This window comes from Mauremys mutica, chromosome 3, assembly GCF_020497125.1.
Source record: "Mauremys mutica isolate MM-2020 ecotype Southern chromosome 3, ASM2049712v1, whole genome shotgun sequence".
Taxonomy (NCBI): domain Eukaryota; kingdom Metazoa; phylum Chordata; order Testudines; family Geoemydidae; genus Mauremys; species Mauremys mutica.
In genome coordinates, this window is record NC_059074.1 from 17617726 (window position 1) to 17636621 (window position 18896).

At 43.7% G+C, this 18896-nt stretch overlaps 1 protein-coding gene across 5 annotated transcripts in view; it reads left to right on the plus strand.

Moving 5' to 3' along the window:
• SLC25A27 (solute carrier family 25 member 27) overlaps window positions 1-15910 on the plus strand; it is a 31193-nt gene extending 15283 nt beyond the window's left edge. For 4 of the 5 annotated variants that reach the window (XM_045009667.1, XM_045009668.1, XM_045009669.1 and 1 more), the window contains exons 4-9: window positions 3169-3291; window positions 3602-3714; window positions 7663-7747; window positions 11899-11991; window positions 12457-12559; window positions 14359-15910. In XM_045009667.1, coding sequence (XP_044865602.1) covers window positions 3169-3291; window positions 3602-3714; window positions 7663-7747; window positions 11899-11991; window positions 12457-12559; window positions 14359-14430 — 589 coding nt within the window. In that variant the 3' untranslated portion in view covers window positions 14431-15910. Of the gene's footprint in view, window positions 1-3168; window positions 3292-3601; window positions 3715-7662; window positions 7748-11898; window positions 11992-12456; window positions 12560-12634; window positions 14285-14358 lie in introns of those variants that run through there. The other variant, XM_045009670.1, reaches the window with a different exon arrangement.
• The last annotated feature ends 2986 nt before the right edge of the window (window positions 15911-18896 follow it).

Here is an 18896-nt window from a genome sequence, read left to right on the forward strand (position 1 = left end):
CTGCTTCCCACAGCCCCCATTGGCCTGGGACGGCGAACCGCGACCAGTGGGAGCTGCGATTGGCCGAACCTGCAGACACGTCAGGTAAACAAACCGGCCCGGACTGCCAGGAGCTTTCCCTATCCGTGACTTTTACTAAAAATATGGATGACAAAATGGGGAGCTGCAGAGTTTTTAGCTCTCCTTCCCCACTAAGTAGACAACCTACACTTTCCGTCGTCTTTCTCTTGCTTCTAGTGTATTTAAATAAGCTCTTCCTATTGCCAGGTATAACTCATTTTGTGCCTTAGCCTTTTTGATTTTGTCTCTACATCCTTGTGGTGTTCGTTTGTACTCCTCCTTATCAATCTGACCATCTTTCCACTTTTTGTAGGATTCCGGGTCAGTAAAGAACTCCTGATGGAGCTGTATTGGCTTTTTACTATACTTCCTATCTTTTCTTTGCATCAGAATAGTTTGCAGTTTTTCCTTTAATATTGTCTCCTTGAGGAACTGCCAGCTCCTTTTTCACTTAGATTTTCTTCCCATGGGACCTTAGTTACCAATTCTCTGACTTATTAAAGTCTGCTTTTCTGAAGTCCATTGTCCTTATTCTGCTGTTGTCACTCCCTTCTTTCCTTAGAATTACAAAGTCTGTCATTTCATGATCACTGTCATCCAAATTGCCTTTTACCTTCAGATTCAGTACCAATCCCTCTGTGTTGGTCAGAATCAAGTCTAAAATGGCCATCTCCCCGGTTACTTCCTCCACTTTCTGGAACGAAAAGTTGTTCCTGATACAGTTCAAGAACTTATTGGAAATTGTGTATATTACCGTTATTACTTTTCCAACAGATGTCTTGGTAGTTAAAGTCCCCCATTACTACCAGGTTCAGTGTTTTGGATATTTCTGTTGTTTTAGAAATGCCTCATTCACCTCCTCTTCCTGATTGGGTGGTTGATAGTAGGACCCCCCTCTCCCTCATGACATTACCCCTATTTTAATCCTTTTATCTTTATCCAGACTCTCAACTGGTCTGCTTCCCACCACCTTCTGGACCTCAGAACAAGTATATATCCTTTTTGCATAATGCCACCCTCCTCCTTTTTCTCCCTGCCTGTGCTTTCTGAACAAGTTACACCCCTCTATATCAATATTTTCTCCTACTCGTTTCTTTCTTCTTGCTCCTTTGACCCTATTATAATTTTCCATGTCTCCCCCCATCCTAACATTTAACCCTCTGTTAAGGTCACCTTTTCTGGTGAAAGTAATTTACATTTAGTAATACCTTTCAGTTATACTAGTAATATATGGAGCACAAGTAAGGACTTATTTGTAAATTATATGTTCATTTTTATCTTGCCTTTAAATCGTAAGTGTGGGAAAAACTCTAAATACAAGAGGTTTTCAGAGGATTTTATTTCCTCTCCGCCGCAGAAACCAGTTTCCTTTTGTAAGTGGAAGTATGGGTATAAAAATATTTTTATCGAGACAAAGAAAAGGGCATCATATGCTAAAAATCACCACATGCCTGATCTCTCATGCTTCAGCACAATTGACATCAGTAGAAACATTCAGGGGTATCTCAATGGAGCTAGATTCAGTGATGCACAAGTTGGGGATGACTGTTCAAACATACAAACAAAAGACTCCCTAAAACCTCTCCAACACATTATAAAGGATCTACAATGTATCCTGAAGGACAATCGTTCATTCTCACAGACCTTGGGAGACAGGCCAGTCCTCGCTTACAGACAGCCCCGCAACCTGAAGCAAATACTCACCAGCAACTACACAACATACAACAAAAATACTAACCCAGGAACCAATCCCTGCATCAAACCCCGTTGCCAACTCTGTCCGCATAGCTATTCAAGGGACACCATCATAGGACCTAACCACATTAGCCACACCATCAGGGGCTTGTTCACCTGCACATCTACCACTGTGATATATGCCATCATGTGCCAGCAATGCCCCTCTGCCATGTACATTGGCCAAACTGTACAGTCTCTGTGCAAAAGAATAAATGGACACAAATCAGACATCAAGAATTGTAACATTCAAAAACCAGTAGGAGAGCACTTCAATCTCCCTGGACACTCAATAACAGACTTAAAAGTGGCCAATCTTCAAAAAAAACTTCAAAACCAGGCTTCAACGAGAAACTACAGAACTGGAATTAATTTGGACACTTGACACCATCAAATTAGGCCTAAATAAAGACTGGGAGTGGCTGGGTCACTGCAAAAAGTAATTTTCCCTCTGTTGATATTCACCCCTTCTTGTCAACTGTGGGGAATAGGCCACCCTGACTGAATTGGCCTCATTAGCACTGACCACCCCCACTTGGTCAGGCAACTCCCATCTTTTCATGTGCTGTATATTTGTACCTGCCTAATGTATTTTTCACTCCATGCATCTGATGGAGTGGGTTATAGCCGACGAAAACGTATGCCCAAATAAATTTATTAGTCTCTAAGGTGCCACAAGGATGCCTCGTTGTTTTCCCTTTGAAGTGTTAATATGCTGAATGCCCCTCCCTCTCAGCCTGGCTAGTTGCATTACCTGCCTAAGCTCAGACTTCTGGGGACTACCTCCAAAAATCTCAGAACTTGAGGAGGTACTGCAGATGGTGTAACCATGAAAGTAACAACTTGAAATGCAATGGGAATAGCAAGAGTTGTCAAGAAGACCATTCTTGAGCCCCACACCCCACTGCTGTGCAAATTCACTTTACAAAAAACAGAAAAAGACTAAATTGACTTTAAGTATTTGATCCCAATTTCTTTCCAAATAAAAAAGAGAAATCACAAAGAGAAAGTGGCAGTTAAGGGGAGGGAACTAACTTCTGGCTATTTCTATGGTTCCTGAGTGCAACCAGCACATATTGGTGATGTATATTAAATATTTTATTTCCAAGTTACATTTAAAACTGTATAAGACTGAGAAGAACATTATAGACTATATTAGCCATCTGGAGTTACTACAATCATTGATTAAGCTCTGGCTGTTCACGTGAGAAGTGGTTGTTTAAGATTCCATTTCACCTGGAAGATGCTACAGAGCTTGTTAGGTCAGGCATTCATTTTCATTGGGAAACAGGCATTGTGGTTTCATAGTTGTTAACATCTTGAATGTATTCTGGAGAAAAATGGGAGCTTAGGTCCCACTTTACTTTTGTACAGGAGATCTGTAGTTGGAGGGATGGCAGCTGGTGCCATTGGTCAGTTTTTTGCCAGTCCAACTGATCTGGTGAAGGTGCAGATGCAAATGGAAGGAAAGAGGAGACTAGAAGGGAAACCATTACGGTGAGTTCTCAAGTAAGCTCATTTTAATTGCCATTTTTGTTGTCAGTGGTCATTCTGTGGATGTTGACAATTGTCATGCAGTGTCGGACAGATTTTTAGGACTTTGTACAGTAACTCCTTACTTAAAGTCGTCCCGGTTCCTAAGAATTTTTTTTTTTAAATGTGTGCTACAGAAAGCACAAGAAGTCCTCCTGGCATATGTACAACAGAAGTTTGTCCATCACTGAATTCTCTACTCATTAGCGGAATGAATGAATGTTTGTAAAGACATGTGAGATGCTAGAGAAATGTCAAATATTATTTATTTCAGATTTCATGGAGTGCACCATGCATTTGTGAAGATCCTGTCTGAAGGGGGAATTCGGGGCCTTTGGGCAGGTTGGGTGCCAAATGTCCAAAGAGCTGCTCTGGTAAACATGGGAGGTAAACATAATAAAGTAGGCCTGAGCTCCTTAAGTGATTCTCTCTTCCTTTGTCCTTCCAGGACCATTGAGATAAGTTGCGTTGTCCTTGCCATCCTTCCTGAGGTTTTATCTGTAGGATGGTGAGGTCTTCTGGGTTCAGGGATGTTGCCTAAGGAACTCCCTCCACAAGCATGTCCCTCAATGTCCCAATGCTCAGTAGAAGGCCTCTTTCTCTGCATCAGTTTACTTTTGACCTTTTGTCATTTTTTGTTGGCCTGTTTAAATTTGCTTAGCAGAATGGCTGGTAATTTCTAGGCCACTTGGCCCAAGACTATTTTAAGTATTTGTTGCTGATGTATGTAAATCCCATTTTTAAGACTGATGGGCCAGTGTCAGAGGAGGCATAAGTTACACATCACTAAGGGTGTTGTAAGGGCTAGGGAAAGGATAACAACTAAAAAGAAGGTATAAAAGTTAAAGTATCCATTGTGTCACAGGTAAAATTGGTCCTTTAAGAATGTGTGGGCCTTGTTCACCTGTGACCAACTAATTACCTCTTACTAAGTTTAGAAGGGGGATCATGTGATAGTTAATAGGAAGAAGGAGGCTCGCATGATATTGGAAGGGCCAACAGGGTGGGCCTTGTGAGGGGCACCAAGAATCCCTGAGTTGGGGAAAGAAAAGTGATCGGGGCTTAGGGAAGAAGCCTGCCTCGGGTGAAAGCCCTGAGAGGAACCCCCTTGTGAAGGGAGTCTGGAGGTACAGTTATTGAGGACTGGGTTTAAGACAGTTTTAAGGAAGAAGAGCCCAGGAACGGTTGGACTGGAAGAACTCTCTGGGGAAGAAGAGCCTGTTGTTGTGTCTGTACACTGGGTGTTGGAATGTGGGAAATCCTCCTGTGATTGTGGGAGTAAGAAGGTAAAATTGTGCCAATAAAGAAGACCAGGTTGGCTGTCAGAACAGCTAAAGAGTGGTGGAATTCTTGTGTAGAAACCCTCACCTGTGGTTAAACGTTTGATGCGATTTACGCCTGTGTTGCTGAATTTGGTCACTAGAGGGTTCTCATCTCTCTCTCTCTCTCTCTCTCTCTCTCACACACACACACACACACACACACACACACACACACACACACACACACACACACACACACACACACACACACACACACACACTTTAATTTAGTCTTTCCATCCCTCAGAACAAAAGCTATACCAATTCAGACTTCCTTACATTTACTTACATCTGTTTACTAACATGTAACTTCTACCACCATACACATTTGGCCTGAAAAACACTATAAAGTAGGGTTGTCGATTAATTGCAGTTAACTCACGTGATTAATTCAAAAATATTAATTGCGATTAAAAAAAAATAATTGTGATGAATCACCGTTTTAATTGCACTGTTAAACAATAGAATACCAATTGAAATTTATTAAATATTTTTGATGTTTTTCTGTATTTTCATATATACTTGTATTCTGTGTTGTAATTGAAATCAGTGTATATTATTTTTTATTACAAATATTTGCACTGTAGAAATGAAAAATAGTATTTTTCAGTTCACCTCATACAAGTACTGTAGTGCAGTCCTTGTCATGAAAGTGCAACTTACAAATGTAGATTGTTTTTTTTTCTGTTACATAACTGCACTCAGAACCAGGGCCGGCTCTAGACCCCAGCGCGCCAAGCGCGCGCTTGGGGCGGCATGCCGGCGGGAGGGCGGCAGGCGGGTCCGGTGGACCTCCTGCAGACGTGCCTGCGGAGGGTCCGGTCATCCGGCGGCTCTGGTGGACCTCCCGCAGGCATGCCTACGGATGCTCCACCAGAGCCGCGGGACCAGCGGACCCTCCGCAGGCATGTCTGCAGGAGGTCCACTGGAGCCGCAGGACTGGTGACCGCCAGAGCGCCCACCGCGGCGTGCCGCCCTGCTTGGGGCGGCGCAATTGCTAGATCTGCCCCTGCTCAGAACCAAAACAGTGTAAAACTTCATAGCCTACAGGTCCACTCAATCCTACTTCTTGTTCAGCCAGATGGTAAGACAAACAAGTTTGGTTACATTTGCAGGAAATAATGCTGCCCTCTTCTTATTTACAATGTCACCAGAAAGTGAGAACAGGTTTTTGCATGGCACTTTTGTAGCCGGCATTGCAACATATTTACGTGCCAGATATGCTAAACATTCATATGCCTCTTCATGCTCCAGCCACCATTCCAGAGGACATGCTTCCATGCTGATGATGCTCATTAAAAAAAGAATGCATTAATTAAATTTGTGACTGAACTCCTTGGGGGAGAATTGTATGTCCCCATCTCTGTTTTACCTGCAGTCTGCCATATATTTCATGTTATAGCAGTCTCAGATGATGACCCAGCACATGTTCATTTTAAGAACACTTTCACTGCAGATTTGACAAAACACAAAGAAGGTATCAATGTGAGATTTCTAAAGATAGCTACAGCACTCGACCCAAGGTTTAAGAGTCTGAAGTGCCATCCAAAATCTGAGAGGGACGAGGTGTGAAGTATGCTTTCAGAAATCTTAAAAGAGCAAATCTTAAAGAAGCCTTAAAAGAGACATCTTAAAGAAAAACTACAGAATCCGAACCACCAAAAAAGAAAATCAACCTTCTGCTGGTGGCATCTGACTCATATGATGAAAATGAACATGCATCGGTCTGCACTGCTTTGGATTGTTATGAAGCAGAACCCATCATTAGCATGGACGCATGTCCCCTGAAATGGTGGTTGAAGCACGAAGGGACATGTGAATCTTTAGCGCATCTGGCACCTAAATATCTTGTGACACTGGCTACAACAGTGCCATGCCACCGCCTGTTCTCACTTTCAGGTGATATTGTAAACAAGAAGCAGACAGCATTATCTCCTGAAAATGTAAACAAACTTGTTTGTCTGAGCAACTGGCTGAACAAGAAGTAGTGCGCTGAGTGGACTTGTAGGCTCTAAAATTTTACATTGTTTTATTTCTGAATGCAGTGGGTTTTTTGTACATAATTCTACATTCATAAATTCAGCTTTCATGATAAAGAGATTGCACTACAGTACTTATGTTAGATGAATTGAAAAATACTATTTTATTTTACAGTGCAAATATACTTGTAATCAAAAATAAAGTGAGAACTATACACTTTGTATTCTGTGTTGTAATTGAAATCAGTATATTTGAAAATGTAGAAAACATCCAAAAATATATAAATAAACGGTATTCTATTGTTTAAGTGTAATTAATCGCAATTAATTTTTTTTAATTGCTTGACAGCCCTACTATAAAGTACTAAGGAAGTCAGCATGGTTCTGTAGATAAAGCACCAAATCTAAGATCAGGACACCTGTCTTCTATTCCTAAATCTACCATTAATTTTCTAGGAGACTACTGGTCTTCATTTAAATCCTTAGTTACTTTAACTTACACTTCCTTCCAACCCCTCAAGTTATCCCACTTTAGACTCTCTTATGTCCTCTATTGTCATTTTTGCCATTTGCAAAATGGGGATAATGGTGCTTACCCAGGGAAAGAAAAGTGATAGAGAAGTGGGGAAAAAAATCCTTTTTAGAGTTATGTGAATGTTTCCAATTTTGTTTGACAACATTTTTGCCCAATTTCCCCTTGGAATTTTGTTTTCCAAGTTACTGTTTTCACGTTAAACAGGAGGAGAGGTGGGTGGTTTCAGGAAGAGAGAGAGTTCAGTTACTCTATATGCATACTCCAATAATATGTTTTGTGATGGAGGCAGTGGGAAAGCAGAGAGGAGGCTCTGGATGTAGCTGATGGCAGTAGTAAAGGGGAACAGGGTATATGCCAGTCTGGTGCAAGTCTTGTAGTCAATAGGTTACACTAGGGATTTATTTAGCTCAGGTCTTTATCACCTAAATCAATAACAAGGAGCCTGAATACCATGTAACTTCTCATTTATGCTTATTTCCACTAATTACTCTCTTTACAGATCTGACTACTTATGACTCAGTGAAACACTTTTTACTTCTGAACACACCCCTTCAGGACAACAGTGTGACTCACAGCATTGCAAGGTGCCTTATTATTTTATTATCCCCTCCCACATCTCTAAGGAGATAACTTTTAGCCACAAGCTAATCACTCAGTGATGTTATAATTTTCAGGACAGTCACATTGCTGCTTCCCTCTGTCGTCCAATTATTGCTTCTTCAGAGGTAGCCATAACAGGGTACTCAACTGCGACCTGGGAACGTGGGTTCTATTCCTAGCTCTGCCAGTAACTTGCTGTGTAAGTGTGGGCAAGTCACTTCGCTTCTTGTTGCTTCAGTTACCCATGTGGTACATACCCAATGTTGCAAAGCACTTTGAGATTGCATATGAAAGTGCTAAATTATACACTATATTTGGAATTCTGTGACTAAGTATTCCACCTGGAGGTAGAGCACAAGCAGACAGAGAATAGACAGTAGCTGACCAGTAACCAAAAAGCAAGAACTGAAAGGGAACTATTAGAACAGGAGCTGCACCTAGTGTTGATAGGTGTCTCCATGGTGAAGAATTTGATCCTAGGCAGAAGTGGGCCAGATGTAGAGCAGTGGTCTCCAAAGTGGGGTGCGCAAGAGGATCCTTGGGGGTGCACAGGAGGAGGAGCATTTTTTTTTTTTGCTTCATCAGTTCGAGCAGGAGTCCGAGTGCCTTTTTTTTTGGCTTTGGCAAAAATGGTAGAGCTGTCGTGGCAGGGGGTGCATGCTCAAAAAAATTTTACTGATAGGGGTACGCGATCAAAAAAGTTTGGAGACCACTGATAGAGAATAGGATGGTATACTGCCTCTTGAGCACCAAGACAAATAATATTCCAATAAAGAAGCAGCAAAGAGTCCTGTGGCACCTTATAGACTAACAGACGTTTTGCAGCATGAGCTTTCGTGGGTGAATACCCACTTCTTCAGAGTCTTGCATCTGAAGAAGTGGGTATTCACCCACGAAAGCTCATGCTGCAAAACGTCTGTTAGTCTATAAGGTGCCACAGGACTCTTTGCTGCTTCTACAGAACCAGACTAACACGGCTACCCCTCTGATACTTGATTCCAATAAAGGTGTCAGTATCCGAAATGATCCTAAGGAGAGAGGAAAGAAGGGATAGTCTTGCAGTTTAGGCAATGGTCTGGGACTCAGGAAATCTGTTTCTCCCCATCTCATTCCATCTGCTCAATGGAAGGAATATTAAAATCAGGCACACTGTAGATGGCTCTCTGGGCCTCTCTCCATAGGCTGTTTTTAACTATGTACATATGCTGCTTCTCTGGAGACCAATGTATCTGTGTGTATGGAAAAATTAGGTCTGGTAGGGTTAGGTCCTAAACTACTTTATCTGCATTTCGTCTTCTGCCCTCTACATGTACATGGCAACTCTTCATAATAAGCACATAGGGCTTTATCTCTGGGACATGAGCCCTCTCCAGGGCTTAGGAAATTTGTGGTTTCTTTTGCTTACTGTTTTACCCACCTTGAAATTCTCCTTGGTGGGGAGTCATCCCCAGTTCTTACATTCAGTGCTATGGCTGACCTAAGCAGAATTGCGTTATAGATGTATGTGTAATCTATTCGTGACCCAGGTATTAACAGGTTCAGTAGCAGCATGTTCCCCCCAGTTATAGAAATCGTGAATGTGTCATGCAGATAACTCTCTTTCCAGTTGATTTTATTTGGTCCTTAAATTATTTTTTTTTCTCAGTCCTGGCACAATTTAGGTCCTAGAAACATAGGATCAGATCTGCAGCTGGAGAAAACTGGTATAGCTACATTGACATCAGCTATGTTTAAATTGTGGCTATGACAATTTAAACCAGCAAAAAATATGGCCCATAACATCATAAAAAAAGATTATCTGTCCCCTCATCTCTGCCAGTGCAGGATTCTTCCCTTTTCTAGATTTTTCTAGTGCTTTGTCCAGTCTAATTTTAAATATGCCAAACAGTGAGATAGAAGAATACCAACCCTAATATGTCAGGATATAAAACAAACACTGACTCCTTGGGACTAGGAAGAAACTTCTCCTTCAGGCATGATATTGCATAATTGTCCATTATGGTGCTTTTATATTTTCCTTTGAAGTATCTGGCCCTGTCAAAGATTGGCTCCTAAACTAGAAAGACCATTAATTTCACAGAGTATCTCACTTCTGGTGTTTTCCAATCACTTTGACTGACAGAATCATAGAGGGGGGAACTAGAGAGGTCATCTAGTCTCTTCCCTTCTCCCCCTACACTGAGGTGAGCCCAAGTATACATAAACCATCCCTGACAGGTGTTTGTCTAACCTGTTCTTAAAAACCTCCAATGATGGATTACACGACCTCCCTTGGTCACCTATTCCAGTATTTAACTATATTAGGGGAAAAATTCTAACTAGATCTCCCTTGATGCAGATTAAGCTGATTACTTCTTGTCTTACCTTCAGTAGACAGGGAACACAATTGATCACTGTCCTCAATGACAGCCCCTTAACATATCTGAAGACTTACCAGGGCCCCCTTTTGTCTTCTTTTCTCAAGACTAAACATGCCCAGTTCTTTTTGACCCTTCCCTCATAGGTCAGGTGTTCTAAATCTTTTATGATTTTTGTTGCTCTCCTTCAGAGGCTTTCCAGTTTTTCCCCTTCTTTCTTAAAGTGGGATGCCCAAAAGTGGACACAGTCCTGCAGCGGAGGCCTCATCAATTCTAAGTAGAGCAGAACAATTACCTCCTATGTGTCTTACACATGACACTCTGTTAATACACTTGAAAAAATAGTAGCTTTTTGCACAACTGCATGACATTTTTGGCTCATTCAGTTTGTGATGCACTGTAATCCCGATGGTTGCCTTAATTTCACTAGTCGCACATATCCAAAACTACAAGACTTTAAAGGGATTAGTCTTGCATTTTGGGAGTTGTTAGTGATGGGCCAGATCCTTGGCTGCTGTAAATCAGTATAGCTCCATTAAAGTCAGTGAAGCAATGCTAATTTATACCAGTTCCCTTCCATTATCCCATCTGATCCTTATTCATTTTTCCTCTGTCCCAGTATAACCTACTGTTCTATTCTGTTGTATTCTTGGCTCCATAGAACTATTACGGTGTGATTCTACAGTACCTACATACACTATTTTCCCAGAGAGAGTTTCCTGGTGTTTGAGTATTTGTGCATGTAGTTCCCTTAAGAAGGTCCCATGCTCCACAAGATTTCCAGCTGTACTTCAAGGATATGTGCTACCTCATGATGACTTGTGCCTCCTGATACTGCGGGGGGAGGGGGCACAATCTAAAGGGAGGACACATGACCACCCCATGTGTTTCCTCTGCCCAGCGACCTCCCTGCCCTGCACCCTACCTGGGGCCGCCCCGCTCTCCCCACCCCAGCATTTAGTTTTGGGGATGTGAGGGGCTCGGTCCTTCTCCTGGTGCACCTCTCCAAGCATGTTCAGAATCTGTCCCTGGCAGCTGGGCCCGGGCAAGGAGCAGGATGGAGCCGCTTCTCACAGCAGCTGAAACTGGCCACTCCGGGTCGCTGACTCTGTGCAGTACAGTGGCTGCCAGAGAGAACCTGGCGGCCCAGGCTGGCCCACCCCTTCTGCTCCCCGCCAAGCCTGGCTGCCCAAGACAAGGGCTGAGCAAGCTGGAGCCCTCCCTCCCCCATCACATTTCTGGCTTGCTTGGGCCCAGTCCCTGGCAGCCTGGCCCAGGTGGGGAGCAGGGGGGCAGGGCAGGCCACTGTCCTAGCCAGGCTCTCTCACAGGCAGCTGCTGTGCTGCACAGAATTGCTGGTCCTGCCCTTTCTGCTCCCCGCCCAGGCTCGGCTGCCAGGGACAGGGGTGGAGCTTGCCGGAGCGCAGGCGCAGCAAGAGAAGGGAGCCCTTCTCCCTTCCTCCACCAGGCAGGCCAAGCAGAAATCTAAGGGGGCACTTGACCCCGCATACCCCCCTACACATTGTGCATGCCTCACATTGTACCAATGAAGCCAGGGAAACTGATTCTGAGTGGAGATACACGAGTGCCAGAGCTGAGGCAATTTTTCCCAGCTCTGTCCTAACTGGGAAACTCACATTAAGTTATGAGGCATTAATCATGGTTTAATGACAACAGCCCTAAAAATGTCTTTATTTTGTAAACTGAGATCTAGGTGGTTGAATTGGGATGATAAACCTTGATATGTTTTTTCTTCAAATAGTATTTTTTATTGATAGTGTGTGTTCTGGCCTGGTAGCTGCTATCCTGGGAACTCCTGCTGATGTTGTCAAAACACGGATAATGAACCAACCAAGAGATAAACAGGGAAGGTATGGATATTTCTGAGAGGGTATTTCCCAACTTAAGTAGTAATTTGGGACCCGAACTGAACTCCCCATGAAGTCAATGGAAAGATTCACATTGATTTCTTTGATACATCAGGCCTTGGAGCTCTAGTCTACTCTTATCGTTCTGCTTTACTCTTGGTGTTTATTTTTGCCTATAAAAACTATTTTTGTAGTAATGGTCCATAGCTATACTTTAAACTAAGTGAGAACTTTACATATAGTTTACTTTTGGGGCTGAATTAATCCCTGGTATAGCTTCATTGACTTCAGTGAGTCTACGCCAGAGATCTTGTTTCTACGTGTAACCTTTCATAGGAACTACCCTGATGGAAGATGTGGGGGTATTATATTGGGCGGGGATGATGGTGCTGAAATACTTTCATTTCCTACAGTCTACTTGTGTATTTGTAACACCAACTTCATTTTGTTCTCCTTCCTCATTGCTAGAGGACTGCTGTATAAGTCTTCTGCAGACTGCTTGATTCAGGCTATACAAGGTGAAGGATTTATGTCTCTATACAAAGGCTTTTTACCAACCTGGATGCGAATGGTAAATGACTTTTCCTCTTTTAGTATAAATTCTTTACAACTAGATAGTTTGTAATGCAGTGTTGTACAACTACAGGGGTTCCTTCGATGCGTTAAGAGTCTTATCCTGCCAGGTGCTGAATGCCTTCAATTCCCATTGACTTTGCTGGGAACTGAAGTTGGAGTGCTTTGTAGGAGGCACTCAGCACCCTGCAGGATTGGATCCTAAAACAATTAGAGAACTACACAGAATATCTTACAGCAATACTGACATTAAAATATGTATTTCATAGTCCTTTGTTGCATTTACTATATCATTAAACTTGGAAAATATTAATATGAGGTTTTTTAAATAAAATGAATGTGTGCATTCTTAGTACACTAGTCATTTACTAGTCATGGAGGCATGAACCCAAGCCTTGCTTACGGTTACATGGGAAAGACTGGTCTCTGTGTTTAAATACCTTCATGATAGGCACCATAAAAACTCCTTAGCTAGATTAGAGTTCTCATTTTTGTCCACTCCACCAACCCACCACATTGGCTGGCATGACCGTTAGTGTTTGCTCAGAAGAGGTTCCAGGCCTGGAATAATAGGGATGTTGCAGATCAAGATTGATGTGTACTGACAGAGCTTTGTGTCTGGTTATATGCCTGCCTTCACTCATCCTGAATTGTCAAGTTCTCAGATCTCATAAGCCATGTGCTTGTCTACACAGGGAAGCAGACAGGCATAGCTATAGCGGGATAATGATTCTGCTAAAGCCATCTCAGTGTAACTCTCTGTGTGGATACTATATTCCAAAACAAATGTGATTTTATTATTCTGATTGCCCGTGTCTTCTTGTCCAACCACTCTCACCTCCCGCAAGCTCCTTGTTCCAGTCTCCCCCTCTTCTGGGTCCTTGACCAATGTCAGTCTTCTACCCACCCACTTATTCTCAATCCCCTGGTTCCTTTTCCCCAGCTCCCAGTCTCCTTTGCCAACTAGTCCCAGTCCCACTGGCACCAATCTACTCCCCCCACTTCCCTTCCCACCCAGTCTGACTCTTGTTCTCTGCATTCAAGTCAAGCAGCTTCCTCTTTCAGGGTACCTGGGCACCAGCAAAGAGAGCACAGGAAAGAAAATCTTTCTGGGCTCAGTTCCTGTGCCTGGTATCACAGCAGCTAGAAAGAACAATTGCCAGGAAAGTCCTGCTCAGCTACTGTATCCCTGGGCTAGACTATGCCCAGTACAGATGGAATCTTCAGAGAATTTAGCAGCCAAACTCTAACAAGTCTCTATTGAGCATGTGCCAACTGAGATTTTTTTCAAAGGTTTAGAATTTGGCCAGTTTTGGGTGGTTTTTCATAGAAAAAACCAAAAGCACATCCCTGACACAGACAAGCACCCTATCAAATTTCAATTCCTTTCTCCAAAGTATGTTGGTTTAGAGCTGCTCATCTAAACAGTTGTAAGAATTTCTTTGACATGGACAAAACTATGTATTTTCCCCTAATTTCATTTTTGGAAACAACTGAACAATATTTTCTGAAACTTTCTTAAAAAATTCAGCCTACAGCAGATGCCTGGCATGGAAAATTTCAGCCCAAAGAGTTACATTTTAGCAAAATAAATTGGAAAGAGGGTCTTTATTGGAAAGGCTGGGCAACTTTAACTATAGGCAACATACGACACCCTCCATAAACTTCTTATAATCTAGCTAAGACAAACACGTCAATATAGTTATGTGTTTATCCCTGTTAAACTGGCTAATGAATACTTACTAAAATGTTTCCTCTGTTCTAAATTTGTAATAATTTGTGTGGTTACTTTTGCAGGCTCCTTGGTCATTGGTATTCTGGCTTACCTATGAACAAATCAGAAGGATCTGCGGAGTTAGTTCTTTTTAAGATCTTGAAAGCGTATATTAATAATCACATAACAAATAAAACAGAATTGGAAATCCAGTAGATTATCAATAAAACACCCCATCCCTAAGGAAACTGGTTATTTTAGGAGCTGGCAATAGTCTCTCACCTTTAGGTCATCACTTCAAATTCAGTCTTGGTGATAGTGATTTAATATTACCTTCTGATTGCCACTTGACAGACTACAGAACAGTAAAACCTGCCAAGAGCGATCACTCATGGGAGTTATCAAAAGTGGTCTCTTGTAAGAGGTGGTCACTCTTCAAAGGTTTGCACATGGGAGAGCATTGGCTGCTGGCTGGGTGCCCTGCTCGGCTATTCTCACCAGCAGTGCCATCACCAGCAAAGTGCAGAAGTAAGGGTGGCCTGGTATGGTACACTAGACTCCTACTGATAAGTGAAGATCAGTTTCTCCTACAGGTTTGTGTTTATGAATGGGAGTAAAGAAAATGTGGTTGCTGGTTGCAGATGACAGGTCATCCCTCTTTACAGTTTCTTCGCAGTTAAATTATAGGGGAAAAACTTTCTGTGGCCTCTGCAAGTAGTCGCATGTGACAGGTGGTCTCGCTTCAGAGGTGATTGCTAAAGCAGTGTATAGAGTTGGTGGTCTCCATGGCATAAGTATCCATCACAAAAAGCACTACTCCCAACTAGCAATAAGTACCAGCCATGCTGGAAGATTCAGCAGAGGCAAAACAAATTACCTTTTTAATCCTAGAGAGGGCTCCTATAGCTGAGGATGAGACTTGATTGAGCTCTAGGTAGTTCTATAGAACATGTACCTTTTTAATCGTGCATTATACATGTTCTGTGGATAAATAAATGACTCGAGTGTAAATTTTGGAGCCTTTCATTAGAATTAGACACATACACACACACACACACACAATAAAGGAAAATCTCCTGTAGCTACCTCTTCATTAGAAGACTGTCATTTCTTAGCAAACCAAGCATTAAGTACTAGGTGCTGTAATAGGTTAATACAGTAGATTCAGCTGTGCAGACCTGGTCTCAGATATGTTTGATATAACACGTGAAAGAAATTGATAGGCTCAACTTATTTCTCAATGGATGTATACCCACTTCACACCACCACTACCTGTTTGGACACACTACTGTGCTATTGGTGAAATTCACCAGTACAGAGGGAATCACAATGACTAGAGACTGCTTAAGTCCCACAGCAGGTCTTTTGGACAGAGGTGTCTTTTGAGAACCCCAGTGGTAAGTTAGCAGGTCAGGACTAATTTGTACCAGCAGAACTTTGTGTAAAAACATGTATAGTACCTGCCCTCAGTCTGCCTCGATCAGGGGCGAGCAAACTTTTTGGCCTGAGGGCCGCATCTGTTTTCCAAAATTGTATGGAGGGCCGGTTAGGGGAGGCTGTGCCTCCCCAAACAGCCAGGCGTGGCCTGGTCCCCGCCCCCTATCCGACACCGCCCCCCAGCTTCTTGCCCCGATAGCCCCCCGTCCCCTGATGGCCCCCCTGGGACTCATGCCCCATCCAACCCTCCCCGTTCCCTGTCCTGACAGCCCCCGGACCCTCTGCCACCCCATCCAACCCCCCATCTCCTTCCTGACTGCCCCCCGGGACTTTTACCCCATCCAACTATCCCTTCTCCCTGTCCCCTCCCCGCCCCCAGAACCCCTGCCCATGACTGCCCCCCGCTGCTCCATCCAAGCCCCTCTCTCCTTCCTGACTGCCCTCCCGGGACCCCTGCCCCCATTCAACCCCCCTATTCCCTGCCCTTTGACCACTCCGACCCCATCCATACTCCTGTGACCACCACCCCGAACTCCCCTGCCCGCTATCCAACCCCCCCGCTCTCTGCCCCCTTACCACGCTGCCTGGAGCACCGGTGGCTGGCGGCGCTACAGCTGTGCCGCCCAGAGCAGCAGAACAGGCAGCAGCCGCGCCACCCGGCTGGAGCCAGCCACACCACTGCGCAGCACAGAGCACCAGGTCAGGCTGCGGCTCTGCAGCTGCGCTGCCCCAGGAGCTCGCAGCCCCGCCACCCAGAGCACTGTGCCAGCGGTGGGGCGAGCTGAGGCTGCGGGGGAGGGGGAACAGCAGGGGAGAGGCTGGGGGCAAGCCTCCCAGGGCAAGAGCTCAGGGGCTGGGCAGGAGGGTCCTGCGGGCCACAGTTGCCCACCTCTGGCTACATGTTTCTGGATTCTCGATCATAAACACAAAATGTTTTCAATCTACAAATTGTTCAATGATGTTATGAACATTTTGAGTATCTTAATCAGGGTGGATGGAAACTGAACAACATCCTGCAATTGGAGGATGAAAACTATAGCCTGTCTAACCAGACACCCTCCAAATGCTGTCTGGATTGCAGAGGAGAGGGGAGGATACAACCAGCTGACACTGGCCAACCTTTGGACAGTGTGCTGGAACACAAAGTGCAAGCCTGCTCTGAAAAATTGCTCTGTAAAAATGTAAGGTCCCGTGTTCATGTCTCAGTGTCTTTGATGTCAAATGTTTTCTGTTCATAAGTAGATTTTTTTTCCTAACTGTCCTGAAAACTCAACCTGAGTTCCTTATTTCTCACACATCATCACAATCAATAATGAATCTGCAGGCAAAATTCTGCCCTCACCTTCAGTGGCCCTGCAAGTCTGGCCACCCAAATAGACGTATCTGTGGATACACATAGGTAGCTATCTCTTCAGATGCTATGTTTACAGTCACTTTTCAGTGTATTACAGCATTTTGATGAAAGACACTGTTTGGCTCTTACTAAAGCTGTACCTAGAGAAGAAATATTTAAGGAAGAAACATAATGCTTAATAAAGTTTAATATTGATGGCAGGAATCTGGCATGCTTTATGTTTACAAATAAATTAAAATGTAAGTATTAAAAGTTGTAAATACATTAAGTGTCAAATACACTAATGCATAGTAATAAATGTTCAAACGTACACAGGCCACAATGTTCAAACGTAGGTTCCCAAAGTTAGACACTTAAATCCATTAGACATCTGAATAAACTGCTGATGTTCAGCCATGTAAAGTGACCATAATTCTTACTTCAGTGGGAAACTAAGCATCTCTGAAAATCAGGCCACTCTTATTTAGGTGCTTTGTTTTAAACACCTACGTTTGAATTTTTTGGTGTACATTTATATGTGAAGCTACGATTTTTTCCACAGAGGTCGCGGAAGTCATGGAATCTGTGACTTCCAGCAACCTCCATGACTTCAGCCCATAGCAGCCTGGAGCTGCAAGGTCCCCCTGCCTGTAGGGAAATGCAGACAGTGGGGGCCCCCCAGAACTCTTGGGTCACTGCAGACAGTGGGAGTACCCCAGAGCTGCTGAGTGGTAGGGGGATCCTGGAGCTCCAAACCCCTACAGAATATTTTTAGAAAAAGTTATGGACAGGACACAGGCTTCCATTATTTTTTCTTTATTGCCCATGACTTTTACTAAAAATATCTGTGACAAAATCTTAACCTTGTTTATTCGTATTACTTGGTCAACATTGCCAATTATGTAGTGTATCAAATTTCTTGAAACAGTACATTTTAAAATGTGTTTAGACCTGCTGGCCTCATTTCTGAGCTGCATTCCCTCTCCTCTATGCCACAGAAATGCAGATAGATCATCCTATCTGGGAATTCCCCAGGCTAAGGATGACTCCCTGGAGATCATAGGCGTGGTGTAATACCCTTATACTCACTTGCCCCAGTTCAGCTCTGCTGCAGGAGTGTATCAGCTCTGGGGTACAGATAGTTTGGTTTGTGCATTGGCTATTCTGGGCTGTTGCAGTGGCCTACAGACAGATGTGGGAAGCTGTTTAAGTTACAGCTGTCCCTATCCTGCTAATTTGCAAAACCACTTTATGACACCTAATGGCTAATTTTAGGATCTTATTGTCCTGTGTTTTTGGGGAGCGGGGCTTAGCACCCAGCCCTCAGCTTGTGTGCCTTAGAGAAATTTTACATGCTAACCATGTGATCGTGCTAGTAGAGGTGTAATACAGATTGCATCCACACAGAAACATGCTCCAAACTGTGCACTGACATCACAACCACTATTTGAACTGAGCAGCTGGGTGTGGCCCACAGACAAGTCCCAGCACTTAACACTGAGCCCAAGTTGCAATTTACTAAGACGGGTCCCAGCATGGAATGCTTCACCCTGAGCGGTATGCAGTGCCGGGTCCCAGCATCCAACACTTCACCTTGACCTCAAGCAGTCTGTACGCAAGTCCCATCGAGTAATGCTTCACCCTGAGCCTGCGCGGCCTGGAGAGACAGCTCCCAGCATGCAATGCTTGCTCCTCAGCCCAAACAGCCTGTAAAAGCAGGTCCCTCCCAGCATGCAATGCTCTCCCCTGATGTCAAGTAGCACGTAAACAAGTCCCACACGGCCTGTTCCACCCTAGAGCCGCATGTCACGGCTTCCCTGGAGCCCCAGACACCTCTCAGCATGAAATGCG